At 44.2% G+C, this 27,182-nt stretch overlaps 9 protein-coding genes across 9 annotated transcripts; 5 read left to right on the top strand and 4 right to left on the bottom strand.

The window, feature by feature from the left end:
- Positions 1-557: 557 nt before the first annotated feature.
- Z519_12730 (uncharacterized protein) lies at positions 558-1,106 on the bottom strand (the record flags this gene model as incomplete). The annotated part of the gene is made up of 2 exons (XM_016770435.1): positions 558-720; positions 772-1,106. 2 exons carry the CDS (start codon positions 1,104-1,106, stop codon positions 558-560), a joined length of 498 nt encoding a protein of 165 aa, XP_016613344.1.
- Positions 1,107-3,164: 2,058 nt separating this feature from the next.
- On the top strand, positions 3,165-3,389 carry Z519_12729 (uncharacterized protein; the record flags this gene model as incomplete). Its single annotated transcript, XM_016770434.1, has 1 exon — positions 3,165-3,389. One exon carries the CDS (start codon positions 3,165-3,167, stop codon positions 3,387-3,389), a length of 225 nt encoding a protein of 74 aa, XP_016613343.1.
- A 4,303-nt stretch (positions 3,390-7,692) lies between these two features.
- Positions 7,693-10,887, bottom strand: Z519_12728 (uncharacterized protein; the record flags this gene model as incomplete). Its single annotated transcript, XM_016770433.1, has 6 exons — positions 7,693-8,069; positions 8,112-8,581; positions 8,714-8,742; positions 8,784-9,160; positions 9,212-9,793; positions 9,846-10,887. The coding sequence occupies 6 exons, from the start codon at positions 10,885-10,887 to the stop codon at positions 7,693-7,695; spliced, it is 2,877 nt and encodes a 958-aa protein (XP_016613342.1).
- A 5,472-nt stretch (positions 10,888-16,359) lies between these two features.
- On the top strand, positions 16,360-16,861 carry Z519_12727 (uncharacterized protein; the record flags this gene model as incomplete). The annotated part of the gene is made up of 2 exons (XM_016770432.1): positions 16,360-16,415; positions 16,522-16,861. 2 exons carry the CDS (start codon positions 16,360-16,362, stop codon positions 16,859-16,861), a joined length of 396 nt encoding a protein of 131 aa, XP_016613341.1.
- Positions 16,862-17,401: 540 nt separating this feature from the next.
- Z519_12726 (uncharacterized protein) lies at positions 17,402-18,494 on the top strand (the record flags this gene model as incomplete). Its single annotated transcript, XM_016770431.1, has 4 exons — positions 17,402-17,501; positions 17,552-17,966; positions 18,021-18,342; positions 18,423-18,494. 4 exons carry the CDS (start codon positions 17,402-17,404, stop codon positions 18,492-18,494), a joined length of 909 nt encoding a protein of 302 aa, XP_016613340.1.
- A 1,247-nt stretch (positions 18,495-19,741) lies between these two features.
- Positions 19,742-21,139, top strand: Z519_12725 (uncharacterized protein; the record flags this gene model as incomplete). The annotated part of the gene is made up of 1 exon (XM_016770430.1): positions 19,742-21,139. One exon carries the CDS (start codon positions 19,742-19,744, stop codon positions 21,137-21,139), a length of 1,398 nt encoding a protein of 465 aa, XP_016613339.1.
- Positions 21,140-22,202: 1,063 nt separating this feature from the next.
- Positions 22,203-23,429, top strand: Z519_12724 (uncharacterized protein; the record flags this gene model as incomplete). The annotated part of the gene is made up of 1 exon (XM_016770429.1): positions 22,203-23,429. The coding sequence occupies one exon, from the start codon at positions 22,203-22,205 to the stop codon at positions 23,427-23,429; it is 1,227 nt and encodes a 408-aa protein (XP_016613338.1).
- Positions 23,430-24,070: 641 nt separating this feature from the next.
- Positions 24,071-24,797, bottom strand: Z519_12723 (uncharacterized protein; the record flags this gene model as incomplete). Its single annotated transcript, XM_016770428.1, is given in 2 exon segments — positions 24,071-24,166; positions 24,171-24,797. Coding segments are annotated over 2 exon segments (723 nt in total).
- A 429-nt stretch (positions 24,798-25,226) lies between these two features.
- Positions 25,227-25,622, bottom strand: Z519_12722 (uncharacterized protein; the record flags this gene model as incomplete). Its single annotated transcript, XM_016770427.1, has 1 exon — positions 25,227-25,622. The coding sequence occupies one exon, from the start codon at positions 25,620-25,622 to the stop codon at positions 25,227-25,229; it is 396 nt and encodes a 131-aa protein (XP_016613336.1).
- Positions 25,623-27,182: the final 1,560 nt, after the last annotated feature.

Genomic DNA, 27,182 nt, shown 5'->3' with positions numbered 1-27,182 from the left:
GTTTCTTTCTATTAGTATTGTTTCTCTTGGAGAATTGAGGTCACTATGAAAGCAACAGCGCCCAGATCATCACACGGGACTCTCGACACAAAGACCAATTAAAAGTACGAACGCAGACCCGTTATATTAGCAGGTTAGGTGTTCGGCTACATCCATACCAAATTAGTCTATCATGCGAAAAGACGTTTGCCGATGCTTCGCTGTTCGGAGACAATATCGAACACCGTCAATTGATTTAGGAATTTGTGAATGCAAAGAATCTGTTGACAGGGTCGCGAGAGCACCACTGGGGCAAATAACCTAAGACGCTAGGCGCTTCATCAACTGCGCAAACTGCCTCAACCTCGTTGTTCCTGCAGATCTGTGACAGGATGGCGGCGGAATAGGAGGTTTCAGGAATGCTCTTGTGGTTATAGGCCAATGTATATATAAACAGGCAGAGTCTCTCTGAATAGCCAGGGGAATAGAACACAATTAAGTAGATCAATCCACTCTCATTTTGTTTACAACAGAATCAATACAATCCTAACTCAGTTATGCGCAGAAACACCTCGACTCTAAAAGAACGTCTTTCTTAACTTTAGCGAACTAATTTCGAGTGCGACCTTCTCCGTGTTTCTGTTCACCGTGGTCTTGAACCCAAAATACCAGTCCACAAGCTGTTTTAAATGCGTCTCAACCGATGACAATCGACTTTGGAGGTTGGATTGTTGATGCAGTCTGAGTTGGTTAGTTGAGGGCTATCCCTCAGTAAAGTAGAAACGTACGTACTGATTTTGGAGCTTTGCGCACATGGTATCAAGCTCGTTAACACGTTGCTCGAGCTTAGCGTACAAGAAATTTAACTCGTTTAGTTGATTTATCACGCCCGTGTCCGGGATGAGCTCCTGTGAAACTGATTGTTGAAGTTCGGCGGCAAAATTTATGGATTCAGATTCGAAAGTTGAACACTCGAATGGGTTAAAGGATAGGGAACTTGGATCGGTACAATCGAGATCTAGGAAGGATAAATTATTTCCGGAGTCGCTGGATTCAGAGGGCGCCAGTTCAGGCAATTGGGTGTCGATGATGAGAGGCTCGTCGGCGAACTGATATGGAGAAGACATTTTACGAGTTATTGATGCTTGGTATATCACGACCGATCGTATCTCAACTTATGTACCTCATCGAATATACCTTCGTCAGAAGTATAACGCTGTCGACATACGGCTGTCGGGCTCTATGAGCCCGATTGTGTTCCCTTTTACGAATACAGCCTCTATTCTGGCTCTCCACCGACGGATATAGTATCTTAGAGAACCCGTATGAAAGAGCCCCCTATTCGAACCTATTTGTAGCGCCCCAGCCACGCCGGACTTGAAATAGATCCGAGCATATTTCTGTTTCTATTTTCAGAAGATATGGTTATCGGGAGGTAAGTCTACTAGTATAAAGAGAACGCATACCTTCATAGTAACTAGTTGACTCCGCCAAAGCTACCTGAAATTTTTCAACACTTTACACCCACTTTTTGATTATTCGGAATGACGGAATCTCAACCTATATTATCAGTAAGGTTCCTATCTCTCGCACTACCACTCAGAAGCACTAAACATCAACAACAGGGAATACAGACTGCCCAGTCTTGCGTCACATGCGTCGAACAGAATCTTATCACGTTATTCTCGGCTGTCGACGGCTGTCGCGGTTCTCTGCGCCTCGTGCACGAGGACCTAGTAGCCTCCGATAATTCCGCCCGGTTTCATGCAGAGAAATGCCGCCATCTTTATCAAGTGAATCTTACTCTCTTTCAAGAAAGGGATGAGATGAATAAGGAAATCGATCGTCTTCGCGGGAATCTGGCCGCCGCGCGTAGAGATGTCAATCAGCTCAATGAAATCAACGACGTTTTGCAAAACAAGATATTCGAGCTCGAAAGAGTACATGACGACCACAACCAGGTGAGTACTTAATTTCCTTACTATGGGCATCAACTCAAGAGCCAAATAGGAAGCCAAGAATCTCAAAGCCAAGATAGCATTCCTGGAAGCAGAGAGGGAGGAGACACGTTGGCCCAGCCCTATTCGCGTCAAATTTCCAATCTATGAAAGTCCGTCTCCGCTTAGTCCAGAGTCCTCTTTAGATCTTAACGCAGAATATACTGAGCTAGTGGACATAATGTTGGAAGGCAGCGAGGCTCAGGCAGGACTATCACAAGGTAATTAGATATTCAGCCCTACACAACCTCGTTACTAGATCGATGGGTGTTATTACTCCTTCGATGACTTTGGGAAAGGCGTAAAACAATAGCCACCACTAGGCTACGATAGTTTTATACTTATTTAGGAGAAGGCCGATGCCCCTCTCTCCTTGGTGATTTTTCTACTATGTTTTATACGTATTTAGGTAGATATAGATGGAACCCGCTTAAGTCTTTATGAGAAAACTAAGTACGTGTGATCGTCTCATCACTTCATATAAAGAAGCATACCGTCGAAGTCTATGTAGGAAGCAGAATCCGTAGAGTTAATGAAACACTCTGCTTACTCAATTCGAGAGTTGTTAACATAATAATATTAGCATTTCTAAATATAGTATCTAAGGGGATATTAAATTTGCTTGTGTAGGACCTACATATTCTTTTAATAATAATTTTAATGCGTCAGCAAATGCTTATAATAAACCATAAATCGACGAACAGTCGAACCCTTCATGATTCCTACGTTCAAGAGGATGAGATGAACGAGGACTTATTACTGGCGCATTATTCTAGGTGTACTTATTAGTGTATAATTAATTAGAGTTTTCAATTTTCTAGACATTTAGGAGACTTTATAGGTCTTATACTAAAGGCCTTCTCGGTTTCGGGAGAAGATCGATGGGCTTACTTATAATAGTTAGAGATGGTGTGCTCTATCTAGGTAGGAAGGTCTATCTTAATCTTTCGAAATTCAGGATAATTACACTTCCGGCCGTCTATAACCTCGCACTATAGTTAAAGTAGTGGGGATCGACAAAATCTAATATGGGTCCGGCCTTACGAGATTATCTATTATAGCCGACTGCTTTTAAATATTCAGCTCATTCTTAGCTTTTCCAATATATAAAACATTCTAGTAGCAGCTAAGTAAGACCTCTAAGTTTTGGTCCTGTTGCACACATTCATTCTGCATCCGTTTTTCACAATGGATGATCTCCAGATAAAAACCACGTCTTCAAAACCATCCTTAGTAGATGTCAACCACTCAACTCTGAGTGCGGCTGATGATGTCGATGAAGACTGGAAAAGGCTTTCCGATCCTGCGGAGCGACGTCGTGCTCAGAATCGGATGGCTCAGGTGCGCTCCTTCATCGACCCTGCGTTACTTATGCTTACAATGACAACAGCGAAGATATCGCAAGAAGCTTAAAAAGAGGTTGGAAGACTTGGAACGCGACCTCGCAGTTTCTACCAACAGTGAAATGTTCGATTCGGGATCCGTGGTAGTAGCGGAAAATATACCCTGCGATAAAGAAGCTCAATCCGTGAACACCAACTGCAGGGTGTCCAGCACCAGCCAAGAGACTCCGCATGCTGAATCTGTTGAAGTTAGTCATCTAATCACCCTCACATCTTCCGAGAAAAAAAAACCTTCTTAACCTCTAATAAGGACAAAACACATCACTTTACTATTTGTCCTAGTAATATCGACGATTTAATAGGGTTCGTCTCGCCAAACTCGCCGCCTGTCTCGGCCCCAAGCGCACCTTTTACGACTTACGGCAACGACTTTGAGATAGACGACTTTATCATTAGTCCGTGGAGCATGGCATATGCCTCCTTAGCTGGCCTAGAGATACCCCGGCCGTCCAGGAACCTAAAGGTCAATCTATATGGACAGTCTTGTTTTCCCTCCCTCTGTGTGCGCTGTCGCAGAGGGTGAGTCACCACCGGCATACTGCGGATCACAGCCCGTTTGGATGTCGTCCACTATGAAATCAGCCGCCAGAGTAATATTACGACAAAGAGAGCTGCAAGCATAGGTTTTTGGATTCGTGGGATGGTTAAAGAGTATAATGTATCTTTTCCTTGCAGCAGGAGAATCCTTCGTGGAAGTGGCTGGATGCTGTCGGGTACACTTCCGCCAAAGAACGGATATTCTAGGAAGATTCATGGGCGCATACTAAGTCTATAGCTAGAGGAAAAATAAATGGGTAGAATACAAAGTCAACCCTTCGATACAACCAATGTGAAAACTTGCATATAATGTCTCTTCCGATTAACTCGGTGTTTAAGAGCTGGAGTTTCGGAAGCTCATTGAGATTTTACAAGTTTAAGTCTGTAACCTCTTAAGATTTTATTAGGTGATAACCTAGATTCTCATAGGTGAGAACTTCGAGGCTAACTCGTAATTCCCAGAAAAGAGATGACAATCTTTTTATGAAGATGATTCCCGTATCACTGGATTAAGCCTTTCAATACTAAACCTCGACAAGGTGTTATAGTACCTTGTGTGCTTAAACTTATGAAACTGTAAAGAGTACATAGTTTATTCCGATAGCTGCCTATATTTAATTCTTTCTATAAGGACATTGTGGCAGATTCTCTAAGCGCAAAGTCGTAAGATTATTCTCGCCTTCGCTGTCTAGGCCCACGCGAGTATTGTGGCAAGTGACATTAATCCTGTAGCCGCCCATGTCATCCCTAAAAATACTGGCCCTCTCTGCGCGGCAATCCCAATTGCCTTTCCATACTTATTAATTATGTCTACCCCTCTAACGACTACGATAGTCGAAATGATGGAGGCGAGGCCAGTTGCAAGAAGCGCCGGCTAGTGAAGAGAAGCGTTAGAGTATTGTAATTAACAGGGCGGTGATGATAACTTACGATATCGATCGCGAGGTTTATAAGAGCAGATAGTCGTCGGTCATAGACTACTTTCCAAGCAGCAGCCGGTACTCCAATACATGTGAATATAATACTTAGCCAATAAAGAATACTCACAACGATACTAGGGGTCCTAAGAGCACGCTCCCAAAGGGTAATAGTGGAAGGCCAATGAAGATCTTTTAGGGTTATGTCACCCGGAAGATAATGTTCCATAGTCTCCGTTAGGTTAAAGTTGAATACTGTCGTGTGATTAGAGCAGCCTATAACGCTCGAGCTTGGCGGAGATTGGGTCCTATTTGGAGTATAAGTGCCTGTGCAATAGCCCATTAGATATATGGCGAAGAAGTCGGGGAGGTTTAGGGCATGAGCAATGTCAGAGGTGACATCATTGAAAAGATCATTAATGCCCCCCTGAACGTCGTTTCCGAGCCCACTAAGAAAGCCACCATCGCCGTTAGTAGTATTGAAGAGACTCGTGCGGCCAATGCGAGATATATTTAACTAGTAGTTTATTAGATATCAGCTACCCTTCAGTGGAAATGGCTCATACCGTCATTAAATCGGCATTCGGGAGAAAAGACTTTTGGGAACCCGCGAAGACGCATAAAAAAGTAATGATTAAGGAAGTAAGCGTACAAGCAAACCCGACAACTGACAATAGTCGCATCGTTGGTGAATTGGTAAGGACATAGATATATAGATTATGTAACCTAATGCAGCCGTGAATTTAGAGTTTCAAAAATAGGTGATTACACAATAAAAGCCCTCTTTAAATGTTAAGTACTAACAGAATACCGCTCAGCGATGTAAATAAAGCTTTGCCTATAAATCCGCATATCTTAAAATATACTCTATTATCCTATATTTAGTACACCCGTATACTATTTAGGACTTAATATGGTCCGTACAGAGAAAGTTGCTCGGGCCACTGTCTATTCTAGGTCGTCCAAAGTCCGTTCTTTGGTATATAAGTGCGCCCACATTCTTCCGCTACAACATGTACGGCAATTTTCATTCACGGCTTGGCTGGCTAAGTGCTATGGCTGGAGAGTTAGGCGGTATGAATGGGTTTAAATCAACAATATTTATTCTTCTCCCTATTATTCAGTTGTCATTATCTAACCCTTTAAGGGCCCCTACCCTTTTTCGTCGTGAGTGTCAAGGCGGAGCACTCACAGTACTGGAAGGCTCGACGTGCGATGCCAGCCAGGCGAATGCCTATGCATGCTCGAATAATTGTTTTGATATAGTAAGTCGAAGCCAGTTAACGGAGAAAATCGACTAACTATTTGCAGCTCCAATGTAGTCAAGAGTCTTCTGATCCGAATACTTGGCTGACTACTACCATTACTCCAGATACCCCATATACCTGGTCTTTGGTGGTTGCGCACTGCGGTTATCCTTATTGTAAGAAGGTAAACGATCAATATTTATGTGACGGGCCAGTTCCTGGGGAAGAGAGCTAAATATTAGGCGTTCGGTATAGTGGAAGTTCTTTATTTTTTCTTTTTTTAGAGACGTATGTGTTAAAGCTTCTTCCTATATAACTTGAAGATAGTTAGGCTGCTCAGTTATAGCTTATATAGGGGGTGTAAGGGGTGAGGAAGTGTGTGGTAAGTATCGATTATTAGGCCACCAACGTGGCTGCTAGAGAGAAGGCGCACAGGGCGGCTGCACGGTGCAACGGACATCACGACTATTTGATTAGGACAGCATTGTCATGGATGACGTCGCGTTCTGGAATGGTTCTCCTTATATGGGCCAAATGTCTATATAAACAAGAACGCACTGAAAGGAACGAATGACCGTGTTAAGGATCCCTACTGATCCTAACTGGGTTAGGGTTCTCAGTAACAATCCTGGAATAGCGTGAGCTGGTTAAGGAAGACACAAGGTATGAGCAGGGTTCTCTGTTACTAAGAACTGTATCGTCCAGTAGATAACATGAGTTGGCTACGAAGAGAGTGTAGCTCTCTAGGGTAATGAGGGTGTATATATAATGCTCATGCTCTGTGCGCTCTATGCGCTCTGTGCGCTCTGTGCCGACAGAGCCAGCAGGGCCAGCAGGGCCTAACAGGGCATATTACGTGACTCAGCCTTGTTCTTCCGTGGATCCTTCCATATGCCCAATGAGTGTAATGAGTCGCGTCCGCGTAACTCGTGACCGGTCTCCTCTAAGACTATGTCTAACAGACCGATATCTCTAAGAATGAATTAATACTATTCACTAACTAAATAGTTCTTAGCCCCATAGTAAGAATGTAGGTATAGTGCGATAACTAAGTAGAGTCTATTAAGTCACATCGATATTGTACTGTAATAGAGCGGGTAATAAAATTAGACCTTTTAGATGCTAAGGGAGAATAATCTTTCACGAAATACGCATTTAAGCACGAAAACAAGCTTTAGGGGCGACCGCGGACCCTGCAGAGGACATATGTCCTTAGCGCCGGCTGCAGCCGCACCTAATGGCAACGGTGAATCGAACTATAAACAACTCAACAATTTCCGTCGTGAAAATTCGTGGAGTAGGCTTTATTTATCCTACTTAGGCGTACGTCGATCCTTACATCACTCTTTCAAAACCCCTCCCTCTCCCCGAACTTAAATGCACAACTCTATAACTTAACTAGATTCGCCTCCTTCCTCTCTTAGCCTTAGAGGTCTGACATCTCGAGCTTAAATGAAGTACTCTATTTAAAGGGGAGGGTTAACATTATAGTCTTAGTTTCTTTTCTAGCCCCTTATAATAAAAGTTAAGATAAACTTCACTACGCCGTCCTTAATAAAAACAGCACCGCGGCGAAAATACTGTAATTAGACAATGGCTATATAATTATCGACTATAACCGGGTGCGATATTTACGAGCTCCGTCCGACATCCTTCTTCTCTTTCCAGAATGGAATTTGCTGTCTACCGGTCTCTTTCTTTTACGGTGATCTTGGGTTCCAAAATACGCATTTAAGCCTTGTGCTTCTATAATATTGTTAATCGTTGACGGTAAGCCACTAATATAAGTTTCGGCGGACGTATCTCCCATTCGCAGGATAATGCTGATTTGCTCGGCAGTCTCCAGTGTAACTTTCCGACAAAAATTTCCATACCCATCAAGGGATCTCGAGTCGGACCAATCAACTGGGAGGGGTTCCCCGTTAATATAGAACTGGGCACGACAGGAGGTAAGTTGAGAGAGTAATATTTTAAATTCTGCGTCTTTTCCTAGTATTGAGCACAGAATATAGCCGGTTCCAATATACTTACCGTTGTCTCGCATCGGTAAATCGACGAGTTCGAAGTAAAATAATGAGGCAACCGCACACCAAGCAACTCGATCAATCGATTCCGATAGCGAAGTATCGTGCTCGACATCGGACTTAAGCTTAAGCATGTGATTAACATCGTCAAGGCCATAATCCTGGTCGACCTCATGGTCTAGTCGATGGTATCTCGGATGATGAGCAAACACTTGTCGGACCTGCTGATCTCTCGACTTCTCCCAGACCAAATCTCGTATTCTAAAAGCAGCCCGGGCTGGAGGGGCGGCGACTTCACATAACTGGTCGTATTCGACCTTCGGAACCTTCCCGGTCCCCAGAGACAGGATCAGATCGGTTGGCGTCGACGGGTATAGCATGGCTGCTTCTGAGAAAGCCGTGGCGACCGGATCGTTTGAGAGAAGACCTATATCTTGGAATGTGCCTACCTTAGGAATATGCTTGGTAGGGAAGAATCTAATGGACCTTGTTAGATCTAAATGAAAGATCCCGTCCTGAATACTTACACCGGCGCGGCAGACGCAGCTCTCGCACTAGTTAAGTCAGTCCTGAAATCAGAAATAGGCTTTGGAAAAGTGATCGCCTTACATCTCCCAGAGCGGGACGTTTGCCCCTGCCTCTTCTTTCACAATCGAGGTTCCTAAAACCATGATAAGACGACAGCAGATACTATATATAACATGCGCTTACCGTGATTCTCATTAGGGCGCATATAATTAGCAAAAATCCGGCAGGACGGCTTCTTTAGCACTGTCGCAACAAGCACGCATATTTTCGCCCCCAGCTGGGTGGCATAGGAGCAGTCAAGCATCCTTGTCTCTTGCCCTAGAAGATTCTGCAAGATCGATTCGAGGTTTTCAGGCTTGTAGAGTCCATCCCGAGCATAAAGCCGGAATAACTTTGCTACCCAGGATATGAAAGGGATGCCGAGAGTATTTTCTTGCTTGAAAGAAGATTTAGCCAGTTTCAGAAACGACTGGATGCACTTGTCCAGAGGCCAGCCCTTGTGGTACATAGCTAATGCCGTGATGCTTCCTGCCAACCTGTTAGCTTGGATGATCTAATTGAGCCACGGAGTGCATTTACCTGAACTGACGCCAGCGACTAGCTTGAAATATTTCTGAATGGGTATTGGGAGACCGGTCCGCTCCTGAATCCTCTTCATCAATGTCAACGGGATAATGGCCCGCGTTCCACCACCGTCGAGACACAAAATACTCACTCCACGTGTAGGGGCTTTTACTGTGACAATGACTTCCATTGTCCATTCTTCCCCACAGAGGAAGCAGCAATTAACCCGATAGGTCCACGGTTCACTTGGTGTCACTTTCCCAAAAATTTGGACACAGGTCTCACACACCAAATGGCCACAGGGGAAACGATATTGTGGAGTTCGACTGGTACAGCAAAAGCAAGTGACCTCACTATAAATTTGGCTCCATCTGTCCTTATGCCGTTGGATATTTGTCAAATGGATGAGCGCACTAGAGGAGTCGGGGGACGAAGTCAACCTCTCAAAATATTCAAGCAGGTGAGTCTGAATCTCCTTCAGAACCCCCGTACGCAAAATTACCTTGGATGATGACTCGAAAGATATGACACGTTCGCCAAGTGCATCGTTAACGGCCTCATAGTACATTTCTCGGAAGATGTGTCGTGGGTCGAATACTTACTAGAGGTCAGCCCTCTCTGCTCGATATGTTCACCGCTAGGGACTTACCGTGACAATCTGGGGGATAGCTGTCTAAAAGGAAACTCGAAGCAATTACCGGAGCGGCAAAACTGATTACATCTTCCGGTGTTGCACAGTGCCCGAAGAGATTTGCAAGGTGTTTCTTCAGGTCTAAGGCGGCTGGATTCCGCAAACGAGAGGCTTGAATGAAATTGAATGGTTCGGTCGCGGATTCGGAAAAGTGCTTGCAGGCTGCCTCGATAAAAGCCACTAAGTGAGTCATGGAGTACAGCGTGTGCGATTCAACTCTGTGTTTCCGCGCCCTATTTGACGCCCTCAACAGCCGCCCTTTCAATCGATTCCAGTTAGGGGAGGGTCCAAAAGTACGGGGTGGGTGGATGGCAACAACGTCAAGGTCGGATATGAGATCAAATAGGTTGTCTGCGCTCTGCTCTTTCAACAACCAGAGAAACGCCTTTTTCGCTTCTTGTTCTCTCTGGGCTGTCGTTGGCATCTTGTCGGTGACAATCATGACGGTGGGCTTCGTCAGAGGCGGTGCTGTTGAAACGGTTTTGCTACGAAGCCACCCAGCAAGATGACGTGCGATGGTGGGAAAGCCTCCTAAATCTGAAGCAAAGAAGCAGATAACATCTGTGAACGGCAAGAGTAGACGGCTAAGCAGTGCCTGTTCGAGCCCGTCTGGAGAATATGACTCGGAATTACGCAGAGGCCATCTATTTATCTCCTGACAGCCGTGGCCTGTCGTGTGATATCGAAAGCCTCTGGTGTTGAGAGAAGCGTCAGCGACCAGCAATGGTCTGGTGGACTGCTCGGAGCTGGACGCCATATGCAGATCTACATCCCCGGCATACTGTTTACTTTTGAAAATCTTTCTGCGTCTGATCCCAAACGCCTTCTCAAGGGCAATAGACTTCGTCCGGGCCCCAATAAACACATATAGACTCGGTTCCACCTCGTCGGGATCAGCCACGCTACGAAGGAGTGATCGCAGTCTATTAGACTCGAGCAGAGCGGTTTCGAAGCCCTGCTTGCTAATGCTGAGCCATTGGCTGTGATTGGAAAGTTTCATGATGATGGTCGTTCTAGGTAAATTATTTGGGCTTATAGTACCTCGTATGGGGACTGCGCCATCTAAGTATCGCCTTCTACAGCGCAGGCAGAATTGGTTCAACTTAAAAATAGATCTAGCTAAGTATTAATAGATTTCATCACCCTATTTCAAGGCACTCCTAGGAAGGTTAAATTTATACACAGTCCCCTACAGCGTCAATACTTCTTTTAAAACCCCCAGCCTCCGTTACTATGATCGATCAACTATTATGACCTTTTATCTACCTCAATACAGAGAACCATTACACCTATTAACATTAAATAGTCGCAGCCCAAGCATCAGCTATAAGCTCTAACTGTCGTTTAGATCGTTGCCTATTTCTTCTCTACATTTACGCCTGACCAAGGTTAACGCAATGTTTAGTAACGATCATAGAATCTCTGACCTTCTTAGAGCGATAGTTGGTGGACAAGGCAACCCCAGTCAGCGAGAGCTAAGACCGAGATGCATTCGTTGTGGTAAAGCACGTTCTACACGGCATCACCGAAGTGGTGCGTCGACAAAGATATGTTCAAGACCAGGGTGTGATTCGTCCGTTAAGGGTATTCTTCCGACCAAAGAGACCCAGGAGAAATATATCGTCCTTGAGGTCCATCACTACTTCCATGAGGACACAGAATCGGCCATCAATCCAGCGCAGCCTCGACTTGCAGAGGTGTCTGGCGAAAGTGCCGCGGAAAAGCGAGCAGAGATGCCAAACAACTGGTCGCGTCGCGTCACTCGAGCAATGACCAGACAGTGCGAGGCAAACGTCGATGAACAACCCCCGTCATATCGAACCTTCAATAAACCTACCTTAATTCTTTAAGCTTCTATTTCTTCCTCTATAACTGTCGTTCGAACCAAAGATTGCGAGTCACTATCCAGAATGAATATTCAACCCTGACGGTGTGGCCCCTTTCTGGCGGTATATGTTGGATAGTAATAATGGGTCGATCTATGTTTACGTAAAATGATGCCATGGACAAGGACGAGGTATAAAGTTGAATTTCGCAAAGAGGGTGCCACAGTTTGGAGCGACAGATATTATGGAATAAATACAGCGGCCTCCTATAAGCGATGGGTTACGACGTGGAGTTTAAAAGAGAAGAACCGGGAACCCCGTACTAATGGCCTTGTCGATAGTCTTGTTTAAGCTATCTTAGCGTCATCAAGATATATCTATTACAATGGCTGGCCGTAAATCTCTTACTAAGGATCACCACCGATCCTAACTGGGTTAGGGTTCTCAGCAACAATCCTAAATAGCGTGAGCTGGTCGCGGACAACGCAAGGTATAAGCAGTGCTATGTAACTAAGAACTGTATAGTTCAGGAGATAACATAAGTTAGCTACAAAGAGAGTGCAACAATCTAGGGGAGTGAGGGTGTATATATAATGCCTATACTCTGTGCGCTCTGGTCGCTCTACTCGCTCTGTTGTAGAGCCGACAGAGCTAACAGGGCTGATAGGGCGTCTCATGTGATTCAGCCTTGTTCCGTTATGGAACCTTCCACATATCCAATGAGTGTAATGAGCCGCGCCCAGGCGACTCGTAATCGGTCGCTCTCAAGGCTATGTCTAACATCTCTATTCTACACCACCGATAGAGGCTTCCTAGAACGTAAGTTATAAGAAATTAGTCTTATCTATTACGAAATGGCCTTTAAGGGGCCTATGGGGCTAGAAAAGAAAGGTATAGAGAAGGAAGTGATCTGTAGTGCTCTAGTCAAGGAGAGGAGAGCATAACAGAGCATTAGGGAAGTGATCTATAGTGCTCTGACTAAGAAAAGCAGAGCACAATAGAGCACCACGAATTCCCTATGTCTATATACACGAGGTAGTTCCTATAGTTCTCGTCATAGTCACCTTCGTTCACAAAAAATCGAGTTCCTCGGTTTTATACCCTTTACGTATAGTCCATCCACTATACACTTAGTCTCGATCTTAGCTACTTAGCCCCACTCCTATTTCACTAAGTAAACACGGTTTACTATCGCGGTGACACCTCACGAGGTAAAGCCATTCGTAATAGAAAGCTATAAGAGTTTCCTCTAACTCTTCTTCTTTCTTAAGCGTTGAGTCGTTTTCAATAGGACTACGTAATATAGAATAAAGTATTTAGCTACTTTAGCTCTTAGTTATCTACTGCGTAGCGTAGATTCTAACGGTCTATAAGAGTAATCTCACTTAAAATTTTAATAATCTAGAGATCGTAATCGAGGGTAGATAAAGTATTAAGAACTATAAGATTAGAAGAAATACTGTATCTAGGCCCGGTAGTTTTAGTCTCGAGAAGTAACTTTCGGAGCCTTTCCATTTTAATAGAAGAACCCATACATTAATAGGACTAAAAATGAGAAATTAGAACTAAATTTAGAATTTACTTTTTAGACGGCCTTAGAGCGTGCTAAAATTAGATTTATAGGTGGTAAATCCTCGGACAGAAGGGGCTTTTAAGTAAGCACTACCTTCGACGTTATTATATATTAAGGCTCGGTTGTCGACGTTGGAAGATAAATTTCTCTCCGTGTTTTACCATTCATGAGAAAATGGTCCGATTTTCACAATTGACAAAGCACGAAATCGCATTCCAGTCGTACCTATGGGGTCGGATGAATACGGCTGGGAGAGTTAGATTGTATGAAGACTATCCAAAGTTTCGAGAACTCTTTGCAAGCTTACCAGACGATCACTTTTTTCTCTTTGAGAATATCAACCCTGCGTTATGGCCGGAGCTTGTTAGGCATAATTATGGTAGCCTAAATCGCAGCGATAAAGAAGCGCACTTACTTACAGAAATTCTTCAAACCTTGTCACCTAAAGACGCAATGAAAGCATTTCGATTAATGCAGCAAACTCCTACACGCCTCGCAATCATGGAGCGACTAACTCCCGAATTCAGAGATATTATTACAAAAGCGCTTACTGAGGCTGAAATTAAGAGATTGAAGAAAGCTCAGAATAATTCAAAGGAGGAATACTTTATTGCTACGAAAGAATTCATCGAGACTTTACCTTCTTCAGCACGAAAATGTTTTAGTAAAGAGTGCGTCACAATGCATTGCGACGGATCCGGAAGTTTCGATGACTACAACCCTTTCTTGATCGCACGCTGTTTCAAGCACTCATTCCACCTTGCTTGCAACACGAGTCACGATTGTGTGTGAAATCGGCTTATTCCCATGCAGTTTCGAGGGATCATCTGGAAAACTGAAATATTTTCCCACGATACAATACAAAACCTAGTCGTTCATTCTTAACTTGGCTATTGTACGTGTTAGACACAGACTTGGAGGGGGCTAGCTAGGCGCATGCTGCCGTGGCACTACTCAGGACGTCATTGGCCATATGGAAGGATCCACAGGAGAACAAGGTTGAGTCACGTAATATGCTCTATTAGCTCTGCTGGCTCTGCTAGCCTTGTTGACAGAGCGCACAGGGCGCACAGGGCGTTAGCATTATATATACACCTCGTTATCCTTAGATAGATTACACTCCCTTCGTAGCCAATTCATGTTATCTACTAAACCAGACTGTTCCTGGTAATATCCCCACTCATATCTTACACTCCTCTTACTTAGTTCATAGTATTAAGGATCTATTACTGAGAAACCTAACCTTATTAGGCGACGAGGAAGTAGCTCTAACATTACGCTATTACTATTCTACTCTCTTAATGTCGTCTTTTCTTAGGGTTATCTTGCCGGCAACTCTACGTTTCCTACCGCCCTATCCTTTCTAACCTCTCCGCAAGAAGTATTCAATAAGTGGAATGGTGTTTAGGCGTTGAGGCCTCATTCTACCAGTTAAAGCCTAGGATCGAATAAATTTATATACTCTCTTTAATATATATATCCTCACTATAGATTACGTATGTGATATTAGTATCGGTCTTATGTTACGGATCGCTTTGCCACGTGAGGTGTCACCGCGATACAGTAGTAAACTAAGTTTACTATACTTATTGATATAGGAGTGGGGCCTTATATAGTAGAGACTGAAATTAAGAGCATAGTGAATGAGACTATACGCAATACATATAGTATTAAAGAACCTCGATATTATTGAGAACTAGGTTAACTATAAAGAGAACTATAGGAACTATTACGTATATATAGACGTAGGGAATTCGTATGCTCTATCGCGCTCTGGCTAAGCTAACGGAGCCAACGGAGCACGACCTACTCTGTCCTACTCTGTCTAGCCTTGAGATCCCAATATAGCCAGTCACATAGGCACCCCCCTTTACCTCGCTATCCCTTCCTTGTTTAGTCTCACCTGGCCTAACTGAGGCCGTGTCGTAATAGGTTTCGAGAATGACTATATAATCGTTCATGAGATAATCGAAACTAACCCATCGGCAGCGTTATATGGAATCACTTCTGCTATATAATTATATGTCCCCCGAGAGCCCTTCGAAATTTATTTTGTCTTCTAGTTAAGGCACATCTAAAAGGCCAAAGTGTTATATAATACGTTAGGCCTATCCTAACGAGCTTAAAAGGTATCTCATCTATAGACAACTTACTAATAATCACAAAGGGTTCGCGGCCTATCCAGAGGTGGTTGTGACTCTATCTCTACTTTCTTCTTGTTTATAGAGATCCTGTAACTTATAGTTATACCACAGTAGAGATACTAACATTGCCGTTAATAACGGGATGTTAATAATAAGCGCCACCCTCGCGGTGACAGACAAATATCCATTGTGAGCAGAGTAAATATTGATAATGATGTTGAGGAAGCCCATTAATGAGCTGGCTATTTCCGGCCTTTAATTTCTCAATTAGCAAGACCTTAGAGGTGTATCTAAAGGTTTACTCACACGAATATCGTACGGATCAGCCATACGTAGTTCAACCGCCATGTCCGCCAGAGATATATAATGCCTCCACCTCCGACGAGGCTGCAGACTATGGCAAGGGGCAGTAGTGGAATGTTTTTTATCGGCTCTGCCACCAAGCGCCCAGTAATATTTTGCTCGAGATGGTTCCCTAAAGAAGTAAATGTCCCAGGGAGGACTATGTAGCTGGTGTGAATCAACCAAGACGAAGTGAAGGCGATAAGGCTATATCGCCTCGAGATACTCTCAGCTTCAAGGATCATAGCTTTGTAACTGGCCGGCATTTTCGTAGGAGTTTAGGCACTCTGAGAGGACGTAGATCGTTGTGGCAACTTAAAGTGGCCGCCAAAACATCAGCGCTTTAATCTAGAGATATTTGTATAGTAACCAATTGTGGATAGTGGCCCCGCTCTACTAAATTTGACGTAGTAACCTAAATGATTCTATATTTATTGAAATCTAGCCACCGCTCCACCATCCTTTAGTCTCTACTTTTCCTCTACATCTCTTTAAGTTCGTTTAGGGTCTAGGAGGCAGTTAGGACGCAATAAATTTACATCTAATTGTCCACTACACAGTTGATCTGGTCATTTCTCTTTCGCTTCATGGACAGCATAAGCCGGTTATATATCACCGATATTAAACTACGGAACATACTGAGGTAAGTATTTATTCGTTTCAACTCTATATGCCGCAGGATCGCTTATACGTAGGAAGTGTCGGATAATTAAGTCACACGCAAGCATGACTCATGCATTTAACTCCAGTCGGGGAGACCACCCCTCAGTCCTGTTTTCCGATATACCAACGGTGGACTCATTACTTCGACAGGTTGATCAACTTCAGGAAGCAGTTGACGGCGATATCCTAGAGAGACTTGAAGAGGAAAATGCTTTATTAGAACAATGTATTAAATGCGGAAGACAAAAATTGGTCTCTCTTGCTAGCATCCTTCGAGAGGCCTTTGAAAGCTATGTGGTTTTGAATGCATATCTTGAGAATCTACAAAAGGAAGAGCGTGCAATTAGCGAGGAATGGGCGTCTCTTCTTCAATGCGATACTGTCGAAACAGCGGGTGCGGAAGAGAGGATCAGGAAATCAATCTAAAGCATGCTGGATGTGTTCACCTCTCGAGTGGTTGCAGACATTGCAAAGGAAAAATATAATCCAAGAACATGCTTGTGACCCTGAGTGAGGCATAAGCACAGTCATCGAGTCAGCTCTAACGTATTCGTGTTCCCCTAACTGCCACGATGGTTTCGGGAAGTGGTTACAGTATCTCATATATAAGGTAAAGGATAGACTGCGGTGCCTTTCGATATTGTGAACGCTTCAGCCGTAGTAGTAATCTTGTTCGAAAACTAAGTAAACTTTTCTAGCTTATTGGCTAGCTCTAGGCGATTAGACTCATCTATCTTGTAAGACTTAAAAGTTGCTAGGGTTACATAATAGTTAATGTACACGGAACCAGCATTCACACAGGTAGGCGCTCGGCGGCGCATGCTCCCTACTTCCGCGACCCTCATGAGTTGTAAATGCTATATATATATCCGACATCTCGAATAACGATTCTAGGATTTCATCACTGCATCTCTTTTGCCCTTACGAGTTCAACGCTTTCAAACACGGACCGCATCGACTTTAATCATGCAGCGGCTTCCTCGCCTCCTAAATCTTTCCGAAAACACCGGTCATCGGATATTGAAATACCGCTACTTGTTGTTGGTTGCATTGAGCTCAGCGATCGGTACTGTTCCAAACAACAGGCACAGTGAAGACGACCTGACAATTTCATAGATAGCAGAATCTTTCTCTTCTGTGGCAAAGCCCTAGCCGCAGGAGGTCCAGCTTCCCTCCTGTTGACAGAAGCACTTTCATGTATCATGCTATATTGCGCCCTGGATCCTCTCATGGAGATGATGGTCTACCAGCCATCGGGTTCTTTCATTTGTTTCGCATATCATTACATCGATCCAGCGTGGGCTTTTACTGTCGGGTGGATCTACGTCTTCCACTGTTTCACGATAATTCCTTTTGACATCATCGCGGCCGCCAAAATGATGAAAGCCTTCCTCCCGTCCATCAATATTGCAGTGTGGCTTAGCACCTTTATCGTTGCACTCTCTGCAACGTCCCTCTCTGGAACTACATATTTTATGCAGATTTCTGCTCTATTAACACTCGCTAAGCTTATTATGATTACAGGCCTAGGGTTCGTTGTAATGTTATTTGTTGCGGTGGAGATTAAGCGCTAATTCTGACACAGGCTTCTTACGGTATCTCTAGCTAGCAAAAAGGGTCTACCACCAGAGTACAAACCCTTCGAATATTGGAAAAGACCGGGTGCGTTTAACGGTGGTCTATTTGGTGCTGCTGGGACGTTGTTCTTTTCCGGTACCAGTCCCAGCGGACTCGATATACTCAGCCTTGGTGCCCAAGAATCAAATTCGACGCCTGATACAGTCCGGTTAGGCTCGCGAGCCCTATTTTGGACTCTAACAACCCTACGCATCTTCAATGCAGTCGCTGCCGGGATTGAAGCCCCATTTACAGACCTCCGACTTCTCGACAGCCATTCCGACTACGGCGTGAGTGCATCTCCTATTGCAATTTCGATCGCAACTTACAATGCGCCTTCTATCGCATTTGCGTTGTTACGATTTTACAGCGTGTCAGCACAACTTTCGACAATACTTTCGGCTGTCTTTGGGGTATCCAGGGCTTCGTTGGCACTGGCTAATGTACAGCAAGCTCCGCGTCTATTTGCCTTACGAGATAGCAAGGGGCGCCCCCTAGTCTCTCTCTTAATTGTCGCTTTCTCGGCGTTACTTGGATATATAACACTCTCGGGACTTTCAGAGCTACTTTTGATCTATGCCGTCGATTCTGGTGGGGTCCCGATCCTATTCGTCCACCTAACTATATTTGTCGCGCACATCAGATTCCGGAGGGGGCTTCGAAAGCAGGGCCGGAGTGTGTCGGGTATCGATGACAGATACTCCACGGGCCTACTAGGGTCGTATTTTGGCATTATCTTCAGCTTTACAGTGATATTTTGCCAACTGTGGACCGGGCTCGGGTCGACAGGGTATTCAGAGACACTATCGGTGGAAATAATTAGTATCTCTTTTACGTCCTACCTCTATATTCCGGTCATACTAAGCCTTTATGCCACTTATAAAGTGTGGCACCGAACGCGGTGGAGGAGGAGTACCGAAATGGACTTCGCGCTCCTATAATGGAACAGAGTCGAAAATTATTATCGGTCGAAACGAAAATGACGAAAATAGGAAAATTATATTGCGAGCGATTAGCCTACTATCCCGGAGGAGTTAATGTTAGATAGAAGAACGATTTTAGAGAACTTCACGCATTTTCGGAATAGAACATGTAATAACGACCGTTTGCCAGCAACACTACTTAAAAATCTATCCCGGCTGAATAGAAACCTAATTCTTATATTCCTCCTAGAGGTACAAAATTAGTTAGTAGTGAACTGGGGCGAGGCTACTAGCCATGGGCATCAACTCGTACGGCGGTGGGTATGGTCTCTTCTTGACGCGCACGCTCAACTGGGGAAGTCCTCTCTGTTGGTAACTTCGTTGCTTATATTTTCTATGAAAGATAGTCCCTCAGAACTATATAAGAAGAACCATAGTCTAGGGTCGGCGCCCCAGCCAATCATAACGCTATCCACCACTTCCAACTTCTCCCATTACAGTAGCGATATAGGAAATAAGGGAAATGTGTGCAAGCGTTAAAAATATCGGGGATAGATTTTTAACTGTTATTTCGCAGTAGATATCTCTTTAGGCCGCTAGCTTAGCTAGACTCACGTGAATAATTTCCAATTTTAGTATGTTATGTGCGTGACTTAGTTGAGAATGTCTAATAAATCTGGCGCTTAAATTTTAAACTTATAATACAGTACTCTCTACTAAATAGACATAGTGTAGATTAAGTTAATTCTTTAACACCTTTAAAAAGATGGAACTTTTAGCTGCTGCTTTTATCATTTGGCTCTCTTGGGTGCTAGCAGTCTTCGCCCGACAACCTCCCTCAGATCCAAACATACATATTCTGTTTGATGATTTCTTCCAAAGTTACTGGAAAGATAGTAACTGGAAAGGAGCGAGTAGTTGGACAGGCGACAGTGCTTCCAATCTCATGGTTAATTACCTTACGACTTTGGAGCACAACGACCATCGCCATAAAGTCGACGATATCTTTATTAAGATCGTCTCCCGTTCGCTAAATCAATGGACACTTCTCCAATACCTTACACAAGGCTATGATGATTTCGGGTGGACTGTTTTTTGCCTCCTTGAGATGCTCCGGTACTCTTACCAGTATGAAGAGAGGTATCCGGATTCAATCGTTATCGATCGCCTTCCTATCCTACGAAAGCGGTTTGCATTTCGTGCTGCCTTCCTTCACGACGCAATGAAAGATTCTTGGAGCACAGAACTCTGTGGAGGGGGTGCGGAATGGAAAGTCCGGGCGCGAAGACTCTCTCTATGGCCTTCACTTGACTTCAGCGGAATATATAAGAACAGCATTACCAATCATCTTTATAACTCTAACAACGCCCAAATATATAATGCATCTTCCGGCCAGCCTCGACCTTATGAGATAAACGAACTCAGCCTCCACTATTTGCGATTGATGTTAAAGCTGATTCGGCCAGTCTTGGGTTGGCCGCGAGCCCAATTCCAATACTTTAATTTTACCGATACGGATCTCATATACAGAACCATCGAGGGAATTAAATGGATGGAGCAAGCACACCTTCTTACGAACGAGTCCCTATATATAGATGGACAGCGACTTCGATTTACACAAGACACTCCAAACGAACGTCCCAAATTGTCCTGCGATGCGAGTGTAAAGACTCTCTATACTTACAACCAGGTTGCTGGTATACGCGCTCTACGCTACTTATCCTTAGCTACTAGTGACTCAAAACCTATCAGTCAGGGTCACCAAGCGATACAAAACTTGATCAGCTCAACCTATAATGGTAGATTAGGATCGAACGGCATCCTTGAGGATATCTGCGACCGGTTTGGCAATTGTACCCAAGACATGCAAATTTTTAAGGGTCTACCCTTTCTCGATATTAAAAACTACTGCGAGCCAATTGAATGGGCGAATAAAGAGGTCCAAGCCTCGCATCGCAAACATTGCTCAAGTTACCGCGGATGGATTAATGGAAATGCGGCTGCCGCATACGCGACAGTTGATCAATCAGGAAAGTTTGGGGGTTACTGGGGGTTAAATTCTACAGAGAGCAATGAAATGACGCAGAAGCAGTCTATCGAGACGCAAGTGGCTGGGCTTTCCGTTTTACTAACCTCGTCGTGGTTCAATAAAAAGTTTAGCTAAGGTACAGTATATGGTCAGAGATATCTTTTATATGAACGGTCGAAAGAATTTTAAATCGAATCTCTTATAGTCCATCGGGTTTTCCACACCAAGATATTAATCCTCTCGCAACGCTCTATTAGACCGTGAAAAATATACTAATTATCTATAGGTGCACTAGGAAATGCGTTTAAAATCTTTTCGTATCATCATAGTATCTTTTTTAATCCGGCTGTTCGAATAAAGATAGCGTAGATCCGTTATGATAACGGCTATAAACATCCCTATATACCCGTGAGTTAAGCTATTAACTATCCCCTACGAAGATCTGAGTATATTTTTTCGATGTGAGAAAGTTTATACAGTAGTTCTGAATTACATCGGACGTAGGTAGTACTAATCTAAGCGCCGTCTTCCGTTAAGATTGGTCTCTCCTACTGAATATACCGTAATGTTAGAGGTGATCGGAGATAGGGTCTAAGGTTATATAACGATATCATAATATACTAAAAAGGTAGATTCGCTGATATCACTCTAATATACGTGAATAATTGCGGCATACCTTCGACAATCGTAGGATGAGTTAATAACGCGAGTCTAATTAGCCAAAGGACAGAGCTTGTCCGTGTCTGTACATTACTGTATACAGCTACTAATCCTCCATAGGCATTCGCGGGGAGATCGAAACCAACCCATCAGAAGCACTAGGGAAGACCATTTTTTCTTAATCAAGACTATATCTACTTTAGAAGAAGTGACTTATGTAATATCCTATGATTATATGGGGTGGGCTGACATCAAATGAAGCGGTGGGAATAACGATAAATGAGGGTTTGTAAGAGCTCCACGCAATCCCTGCGCTCGACGGTCAGCCGATCTGTCAGCCACTTGTACTCAAGCAGAAAGTAGTACAGAAATGATTACGGTGGGGGATCCTCATCGAAGAAGTACGACTAGGAAAAAAAATGAGAAACCGCCTAGTCGTATAAAGGTATAGTAATCTACAAAGCAACCCCGTATTTCATCAGGTCTTAACGGAACCTACTTCCTGTCTTGATAAATGCGCTCAGCACAAGCCATAACGATGTCGGCCACACAGTCAGAAGAGACTGTCTCAGAACTAGGCAAGAAAATAGCAGAGCTCGCCAAAGCCTTCGATAACCGCTGCACCATGGAGTCTCTTGAAGGAACGCAGGGATCTTCAAGCGAAACTGGCTCTTACCATATGAGCCCGCGAGAGACATTGATTCTCCTACTGAATAACATGCTCGACAAAGTCCAAGGCCCTACTCGCACTCTGATTGAAATGGTAAACACGGCGCGAGTCAGGCTTTCCGTTATGCGCATTATCATAAACTTCAATCTTATCGCCAACATACCGGATAGTGGCTCCATATCCTTCAACAAGCTCGCCTCTATCGTGGGAGCTAATCGGCTCGAGCTGGAGCGTGTCCTTCGCTTCGCGTTCAGCCAAAGAATCTTCCAGGAAAAGATTCCGGGTTCGGGGGAAGTGTCGCACACGGAACTGTCGAAAGCAATATCAGCTCTAACTCCATGGATTAAGCTCGTGCTGTCTCCGGTGACTATACTACCGGACTTATCCCTACCGGAGGCACTAGAATCGAAGAACAGCAGCAAGGCAGCCGCAGAGTTGGCATTCAAGAAAAATTTTTGGCGAGTCCTTAAGTCAAACTCTAAATTCGGCGAATTTCAAGACGGATTAAGATCTCTATCAATCGCTCAAAAGGCTTGCTTAGATCCTGTTGGCGATCTATTTCGCTGGGAGGAACAAGCTAAAGCTTTGATTATTGACCTCGGGGGAGGAGACGGCTATTCCGCGATCGAAGGTGCCAGAAAAAATCCCCATCTTCACTTCATCGTGCAAGATCTTGAAGAGAATCGAATCCGGGCGGAGCAGAATATTCCTCAGGATCTGAAAAATAGGGTGATTTTCCAAGCCCACGACTTCTTCACTCCACAGCGCCAAATTATTCGGCATCCTGTGACCATTTTCATGAAATCGATACTTCACAACTGGTCAAACGATCGTTGTGTGAAAATTCTGAGGCAGTTACTGCCCCTACTAACTCAAGAAGGAAGCCGACTTCTTGTGCAGGAGTACCTCTTGTCGGATTGTGCCCACGTTCGAGCCATGGATGTGACAATGCTGACGTTATTGAACTCAGGGGAAAGGACCATCTTCGATTTTGAGGCATTATTTCACGAGGTGGACAAAAGAATGCGAATCGTCAAGGTTTGGGATAGTGAAGAGTGGGGTACGAGGATATTGGAGGTAACTGTCGACTCTTAAGCACCGTAAGAGTGTCTTAACCAGGAAAACTCAACGTCGGTCACGACAATATTTACGCGATGAGGTGTATTTAATTCCTTTATATATCCTTAGTCCGGAATTCAGCAAATCCCCTAAGCTGGAAAGCCAAGTCACCATTGTTGAACTCGCCTAATTAGGCAATATCGGAAGTATTTAAGGCCTCTTCTATCATAGATAGAACTTCTCTTCCTTTAAATTAATTAAGTTGTGGCCACTTACATTGGCTAAACACACCTAACACTACACCATATGGCGTCAGCACGTTCAAGCTCTTCATTGAAAAACAGATAAATTGTTGACAGGGTCGCGAGAGCACCACTGGGGCAAACCACCTAAGACGCTAGGCGCTTCACCAACTGCGCAAACTGCCTCAACTCGTTGTTCCTGCAGACCTGTGATAGGATGGCGACGGAATAGGAGGTTTCAGGAATGCTCTTATTGTTACAGGCCAATGTATATGTAAATAGGCAGAGTCTCTCTGAACAGGCAGGGGGACAGAACACAATCAATCGGATAGGTCCACAACTTAACCTTCGTACAACATAAATAATGCCACGCCGTGCTAGGTGTTCGACCGGAAGGCGATGACCTTCAGGGGAAGCAACCCAAGACATCCATGTCTAAACACGGACAAGGGAATGGGGGACTATCGACACGGCTATAGTGGTAAGTCTGACCCGGGAGGAGACCTTGGACTTCATTTGGCCATTCCATTCCTACATTTGCAGGTATCTGCCAGAAACATTCGCTGAAGAAGACATCTCGGTCTCCAGACGGCTGGGGAAAGGCATGAATATCCGTGTTGACATCGAAGGGCTGGTGTTCATGGGGCTGGCAGAATTCGGTCTCCATTAGTTGCCCTCGGGTCCCAGATGAGGCTGGCGTTGCGAAAAGTTCTGGCTGCTCGCACGCGTAGCCGGGAATGTTCGAGGGAAAATTCAACGGCTGGTTCCATAGGAGAGGCTGATATTGCTCATTATCAACCGCTAGATGGCCGTCCCTCGCTCTGTCCGTTGTAGCCAGCAGCTCCTGTATTGACACTGCCTTGTCGGACTCAGGGTTGATCAAACCAAGCGCGCTCAATATGGCAAACGTAGTAATAGGTCTGTCGGGTTCGTCCACTAGACCGAGATGATGATAGTTGCTGTACATAGACGCTTCATAGAGGCGATGTATAGCTTCGGTCATAACCTCGAATGCGTGTATATACCTGACAGTCGGTCGGTGAGATGTTTTTAGATGAAGGCTTAGACAACGGTTACCATTGTGGAGGGCCATGACCCTGATCTCCTTGATTCGAGCAGCAACTGTCGCTATCCTTGCAGGGAGTGCATCCTTTTCCACCATAACACTTTGATTGTGAGCACCTGAGAACAACCTTCGACAGGAAAATTCGTACTTTTATCTTTTTGAATTTGCAGCGATCGCAAGCTCGCTGCTTTCGTGCCGCCTTGACGGCATCACTGTTTTGAGGCTCTATCTTCTGATGATCACGCATACTGCTAAAGCATTGTATATTGACCTTGTGCTCCATCTTGAGCTGTGGTAGCAGGATGTAGAAAAGGAAAGGATTTTTAAGTAATTTCAAGGGCCCATGTTTACGGTTCAACTTAATGAGTCAGCAATAATATTTGCTCCTACCCTGGTTATGGTGGAAATCCTATTTACCGCGTACGGTAAGGTGAAGAATATAATTATCGAGATACTTAAGCAAGGAGTATTCTCGTGCTGATAGGATAAAGTAGAGGATCGCTTCTCTTTTAGAAATAGCCGGCTTTAAAAATAGTTGGCTTCCTGGAACTCTGAGTCGATGCGCTTCTGTTCTTCGCGAAACTCTTCTTCAATATACTTCTGTTCCTTGCGAAACTCCAAAACTGCATTCTTCAATCGTTCCGCTGCGCTACGAACGTCCTCGACCATCTTCACGGATTTCAGTTCAATCTGATAGTTTTTCGCAACCTCCGCCCTCAGCCTCCTATTTTCCGCTTCAAGAGCTCGTATTTGTAGCAGCGTGTGAGTGCTTGTGTCTGGTTTAGAATTTTGCGGACCAGGCCGTGCTGTCGACCTCGGTGGAGGAAAGTGTAGGCCATTGCGCTTGATATCATGAGGTCCAGATGGAGGAGGCTTAGGAAGGTCTTTTGCCGGTATCACGGGAGCTTCCACAGTATCCATGACTGAAAACGCCCCGTTTTCGTGCTTAACTGCTCAGGAAAGAGAAAAATGGACCAACGTGAGTGTAAAACCCCTAAGAGATAGCCGCGTCGTCACTCTCTATTACGGTCAGGGATGGCTTGGCGGCGAGCTATCTAATAAGTATATTGCCTATATATAGGCGCAGTGCGACATCGACTTCGAAGCTAGAGAGCTTTAAAGGAATAGTCTACGACCTCGTGCTATGTACATATAGACTTCTAGCATCTTGGCGTCTTAGCATCCGTAATAATTATATGTAGGGATAGGAAGACGTTCCACTAAAGTAACGAGCGTCGAAGGGCTATGAAGGTAGTCCTAAATTAAACTAGTAGGAAGCTAAGTCATTATTATTTATAGAGTGGAAGTAAGATTATTAGACTAATCTAGTACAACCTATTAAACCGCCCTCACTAGACCTATGAAATATGCTCCCATGTTACGAGATGATCTATAAGTGGTCAAGGAAGGCCATGGAAGGGAGGTAAGCCGAGAGGGAATGAAGTATGTTAAGGCTAACAAGCTTATCAATATGTTAACCTGTTCAACACGGCACGGATCCCCTACGTCGATATATGTAGAACAGTTTTCATAGTTATCTTCGTAGTCAACCTCGGTACCATAAAATCGAGTTCCTCGGTTTTATACTCTTTGCGGATAGCCCATCCACTATACACTTAGTCTTAGTCTTAGCTACTTAGTCCCACTCATATATCACTAAGCTAGCCCAGTTTACTACTGTGGTGATACCTCACGTGATAAGGCGGTTCGTAACATCCCACACCTAACATCACAGTGATATGGAGGATTTAATGACTAGAGTCCCAATAGTCGAAAATACCCGGAAACCACCTTTCGGGTATCTGCAGACAATTTCAATTTAACTGTAATGTGTTTCATCGAGGATGCCAACGCCATGGAGAGCAATACTATGGAACGTGAATACCAAAGGCGAGCACGCAAGTGCCGAATTTCGAAGTACCCGGTAAGAGCGAAGACGAGGCGACTTGAATTGAGGGTGTAAGGTTACTAGGGCACAGAGTATTGCCAACGTTGAAGTCTAGCATAGGTTAGTAGGTTTAGCACTCGATTCGAGGACATTAGCTTACCGTACACCAGTATACGTCAACCAAGTCAGTAATGAAACAGAGTAAGAATCGTTATAGAGTTCACCGGTTTCATTATGAACAGAGAAGATACTTATTATACATGCTTTCCATGACCCTGACAGTGACTCATAGACTATTAGGAGCATAGTTTTCCATGAGGCTGAAATTAGGCGCTTCCCGATAGCCACTAATTATATACTCGTTATCTCTATGTGTAAGGAGGTCTTAGTAAAATCCGTCTTATTACTGTTGTATAACTCACCTTTGCCATCCTTCTAGAGACTCATCAGCTAAATCTTCTCACTCGTGAAGCTACTTACGAAGGTTACCCCAATGTATTAGTTCACCTCCCTCGGTACGGAGCTGATATTGACCAAACTAACTAGCTTAGGTTCTTATCCGAGTTGAAGCAATAGGAGAATATGCTTATTAG

The sequence above is a fragment of the Cladophialophora bantiana genome (genome assembly GCF_000835475.1).
Source record: "Cladophialophora bantiana CBS 173.52 unplaced genomic scaffold supercont1.34, whole genome shotgun sequence".
Lineage (NCBI taxonomy): Eukaryota > Fungi > Ascomycota > Eurotiomycetes > Chaetothyriales > Herpotrichiellaceae > Cladophialophora > Cladophialophora bantiana.
This window is presented reverse-complemented; position numbering and strand designations above follow the sequence as displayed.